The sequence below is a fragment of the Scomber japonicus genome, chromosome 22 (assembly GCF_027409825.1).
Source record: "Scomber japonicus isolate fScoJap1 chromosome 22, fScoJap1.pri, whole genome shotgun sequence".
Lineage (NCBI taxonomy): Eukaryota > Metazoa > Chordata > Actinopteri > Scombriformes > Scombridae > Scomber > Scomber japonicus.
The window spans coordinates 3461278-3466628 of NC_070599.1; the positions used below are offsets into that span (position 1 = coordinate 3461278).

The 5351-nt window shown below is 41.7% G+C and overlaps 1 protein-coding gene across 1 annotated transcript; it reads left to right on the forward strand.

Annotated features, from left to right (window-relative positions):
• Window positions 1–1812: 1812 nt before the first annotated feature.
• sstr1b (somatostatin receptor 1b) lies at window positions 1813–2919 on the forward strand. The gene has a single exon (XM_053343319.1). It carries the CDS (start codon window positions 1813–1815, stop codon window positions 2917–2919), a length of 1107 nt encoding a protein of 368 aa, XP_053199294.1.
• Window positions 2920–5351: the final 2432 nt, after the last annotated feature.

Sequence of the window (5351 nt, forward strand, 5' to 3'; positions counted from 1 at the left end):
GGTCTGGATGCTGACTGGATGTGCTCAGTTATCTTGTCAAAACAGTCAACCTACTGTCTGTTATCTAAAGACAGCTTGACAATTCCTGTCTAGATGATGAGCCCGCATGATGGAGATCATCTGCTATTTGTGAATCATGTGCTATAATGCAGCAGACTGCTTAAGACCAGACACAGAGTTGTACAGAGTCAAGCTAGCTGCTTCCCACTGCCTCCAGTCTTTATGCTAGGCTATGCTGAGTTCTGAATTTGCAGCTTCAGCTATTTGACATTAGATGGAAATTATACCTTTGATCTTCAAGTGGTTAAATTCTTGAGCACACAATTATTTGGCAAATTACCTTTCAAAAATGCTAAATAAGTAGAGTTAGTATAGTCACATTGAAGAATGCGAAAAAGTAGACAACAAACTTTACAAACCACATAGCTAGTGCCATTTTTAAATAAAACAGTGGTGGCAAAATCTTTGCCTATCATAGCATTCTTTCGAGTGATGTCTTTTTTCACAGTAAACAGCAGAATATTCTAAAAATAATAACAATAAGAACATTAAAAAGGATGTTTGTATTTATATGAAAATAAATCCCTGGCCGATCAGCGTCAAGTGTTCTCTGTGGTCATGGTGGAACCTCATCTAGAAGCATATCAATTAAGTGACTATTAAAAAGCACCACGAAAAGTATTTCTCATGAATTTACATGAACATATCATGCAGGTAATGCACACAGTTATGACATTGGTAATGTAGATGAACTGTATGGGAATTTGTTTCAAAACTGAAGTACAACATAACACAATAATAGTGTTTTGTCTGAAAGAACTTCAAAGCCTCAGATAATTAAAATAAAACCAGGCTTATGATTGGTAAATGTGATGATAGTGCATCGTAAAATGAATACAATGACAGGTCATCTTAGGTATGATTCACTTGTACTTTGATATTGTGCTTTGTGTTTGTTGAAAGTAAACTAAATGACATTTCTTTGTTTTCTCACAGGCTTTTATAATTGAAGTCACAGAAAATGGGAACATAATGTATCCTGAGGACAGGCTTCTGCAGGAACTTCCTGATTTCTCTGCACTCTACAGCGGCTGCAAAACTCCATCAGCCAGATAACATGAGCTGGGAAGCTAAAAAACACCTTTAATTGGTCACTCAACATCATTTCACCTGCTGGAACACCTCATTTTAATCAACACATGGGGTGTTTTGTATTTACTGTATGTCCAAGTGGTCGTATTCTGGTTTTCATCATAACTGTCTGGGTAGTTACTGCAGCTGGGCAGTAATATGTATATTTATGTATGAATGGAAATGGAAAAGTATATGTTTACCTATTAAGAATCCTGCTAATCAGGGTGTACAATAGCTGCCTGACAGGTGCTGCTGTATTCTGAGGTAAAATGAGAAAGGTTGACTTTGGAATGTGAAATCCCTAACAAGCGAAGGCACAAGAGACCCAGAAGACCCAAGGACATATGAACTTCAGGGAGGGAACAATGGATGTTTTCTTCTCTCTTGGATGGCAGTAACTAAGAACATAACATATATTTGCTAGCGTGATCCTCTTTTATGTGGATTGTCATAGAAACTGAATGGACAATAGAGAACTCTGACACTTCTTTGAACAACCATCTTGTGTAACTCAAAGGAACATCTCATTGAGGGTTTCTGTCATCATGAACTTATGTAATGTTGTTATATTATAGATAAAAACAAGCCCAAAATTTGGTTTCTCTTTAGTTCTCTGTAGCACTATTAGTTAACATTATTCAAACTTAAATTTAGCATCATATATTGTCAAAAGTGACCATGGATTTAAATGGGAGCCAGGACTATGGGTCCTATCCAACAGGACTACCTTATAACACAAGCATGGACTATGAGGACTACTACCAGGAGCCTGATGCCAGTAAAATCATCATCCCATCCATCTATGCTTTTGTCTGCTGTATAGGTCTTACTGGAAATGCCATGGTCATCTATGTCATTCTGAAATATGCCAAAATGAAAACGGCCACTAATATCTACATCCTTAACTTAGCTATTGCTGATGAGTTGTTTATGTTGAGTGTTCCTTTTCTAGCCACGTCAGCCGCCGTTCGCCACTGGCCCTTTGGGTCACTGATGTGTAGGTTGGTGTTGAGTGTGGATGGTATCAATATGTTCACCTCAATCTTCTGCCTGACTGTGCTGAGTGTCGACCGCTATGTGGCAGTGGTCCACCCAATCAAGGCGGCCCGCTACCGCAGACCCACTGTAGCCAAAGTAGTTAACGTGTGCGTCTGGGGGCTGTCGCTCATAGTCATTCTGCCCATCATTATCTTTGCAGACACCATTCCTGCACATGATGGTGGTGTGGACTGTAACTTCTTATGGCCTGAAGCAGCATGGTCAGAAGCATTTGTAGTCTATACCTTCCTGTTGGGTTTTCTGTTGCCAGTTGGAGCCATCTGCTTATGCTACTGCCTAATGGTGGCCAGGATGCGTGCAGTGGGGCTAAAAGCTGGCTGGATACAACGTCGGCGCTCAGAGAAAAAGATCACCCGCATGGTGTTACTAGTTGTAGCGGTCTTCGTTCTTTGCTGGATGCCCTTCTATATCGTCCAGCTGATTACTGTTTTCCATCGGCCACCAGACCCCATGGTCACTCAGCTTTTTTTAATCCTCAGCTACGCAAACAGCGGCGCCAATCCTATCCTGTACGGTTTTGTGTCCGACAATTTCCGGCGTTCATTCCAGCGCATTGTGTGTTTCCGGTGGTTGGAATCTGGGCTGGATGCAGAGCAGGTGGATTACTGTGCTGTAGCACTGAAGAGACAAGCAACATGTAATCCTCTGGATTTTCCCAAAGACTGTATGGCTTCTGATATGGTGTTTCGCAATGGAACTTATACCTCCCGTACAACTACAGTGTAAGACTGAACCAGAACAAGACCTAAAACAAGGTAGCTAGGAGAGTTTCATTTCTGATTTCATGGGGTTGCAGGTGATTGATATTTAATCTTGATTTGTTATGTGATAAAAAAAAAAAGTTTTGAATATATCATTATTTCCATGTAATCTCCCCTGAAGCACACAGGCTTACCATACAAACATTGACATGACAAAATGTGAAGCCATGCAGATTTGAAAGTGGATAAGGCTGGCATGTTGAGAAAAAAACTGACAACAAAAAAGATGTAAGATGTTATTCTGTTTTCAACTGGGTAAGGATAAGAAGCACAGGTGAATATACCTTCCGCTTATCCGGGGTCGGGTCGCGGGGGCAGCAGCCTAAACAGCCTAAACAAATTTCGTCCAGCTCTTCCCGGGGGATCCCGTGGCGTTCCCAGGCCAGCCGAGAGACATAGTCTCTCCAGCGTGTCTTCCTCGGGGTCTCCTACTGGTGGGACACCTCACCAGGGAGGCGTCCGGGAGGCATCCTGATTAGATGCCCGAGCCACCTCATCTGGCTCCTCTCGATGCGGAGCAGCAGCGGGTCTACTCCGAGCTCCCTCCGGATAACTGAGCTTCTCACCCTATCTCTAAGGGAGAGCCCAGCCAGCCTACGGAGGAAGCTCATTTCGGCCGCTTGTACCCGCGATCTTGTTCTTTCGGTCACTACCCAAAGCTCATGACCAGAGGTGAGGGTAGGAACGAAGATCGACTGGTAAATCGAGAGCTTCGCCTTTCGGCTCAGCTCTCTCTTCACCACGACGGATCTGTGCAGAGTCCGCATTACTGCAGACGCCGCACCGATCCGCCTGTCGATCTCCCGTTCCATCCTTCCCTCACTCGTGAACAAGACCCCGAGGTACTTGAACTCCTCCACTTGGGGCAGGATCTCATCCCCGACCCAGAGAGTGCACTCCACCCTTTTCCGGTTGAGGACCATGGCCTCAGATTTGGAGGTGCTGATTCTCATCCCGACCACTTCACACTCGGCTGCGAACCGATCCAGTGAGAGTTGAATATAAGCATAAAATATTATTGCTTGTCAGCATTTTGTTTCTGTGACGCTGTGATGAATTGACATATAACCAGCTCTAGGCCTTAGCTTAGCTGTGAAGCTGCTTGTGAAACCTGTAACCATAAGAAGGCAACAAGGTAATTGCCATTGTGAATCACCATGATCATTTGTCCTTGTGTTTAAAACTGTTTATTCAAAGATACATTTCATTATAGCATCCAATGGCACCCCTAAAATCACCAAATTCCAATGGCACCCCTAAAATCACCAAATTCTGCTGCTTATGGATAGAAATGGATTTAATGTGGTGTGTAAGTAATCCCACAGAATATTAGGCGAAACACAACAAAATACTCTAAATAGCCTTATCTGCACTAGATAAGGTAGTAAAGGCTCATATATTCACATCAATACACTACAGCAGAGTCATGACTTTCGATTCATTTATTTTCAAGTTTGCCATCTTTTTGAGTGCTGTAAAGTTACTACCAATGAATCCTAACACTGAAGCTTACACTAATGCCCAATAATGCAGCTCCAGTTCCTCACTACAAGTCAGATTCAATTATTATTAGGGCCCGAGCACTGACCAGCGCGAAGCCCTATTGTATCTGTAAACCGACATGCATGGGGGGTCGAGGGCCCGTTCACCGCTGCTTGCAGCTTTAATTATTATTATTTTTACCTAAGTCCTCCTCACCTTTTGTTTTTTTTTTAAAAGACGAAGTATTATGTTCATTCCCAGCTCTATTTTTTAAATTCTTGGACTCCACTAGAGCAGCTTTGCATAACTCAAAGTTCAGCCTCTGTCTCTAACAGGCAGTCTTAGCTCCTGTTCCCCTTCATAATGGACCCACTCTGTTCAGACTGGCCAGATTTCCAGAAGCTTGCCAAGGAGCAGTCATACCAGAGTCATGTTAAGTTACTGCTGATCAAAACCCAACATTTCCTGCTTTCCTACTTCATATTAAAAGCTTGTAAATGACTAAATAACAGTCATCATCACTTGATTTGATTACCAAAGATTATTATTTCAGTCTAAAATCAAGCCAACACTTTAAATGCTTTACCATAGCAACGGATATAGATTATGCTCTATCTTTTGGAAACCGTATACACATAGTTAAGTAAAAAAAAAACTTAATAACAGGCCTAACCTCAACAGCTGGGAGGGAATTTGTTAATTTTAAGTGTGCTATTAGGAGCTATGAAGTCAGAAAGTATATGTTTAAGTAAATATCTTACCTATTTGTACTGATTTTACAAAGGCACTTACACAGAAATTGTGATATACAGATATTTCACCAGATTGGTCAAATTTCTCCTCAAACACTTTTAAATGTTTTATATGTTGATGTTCAGCAGATTTATACACAAACACAAACTTGAATTCAAAAAT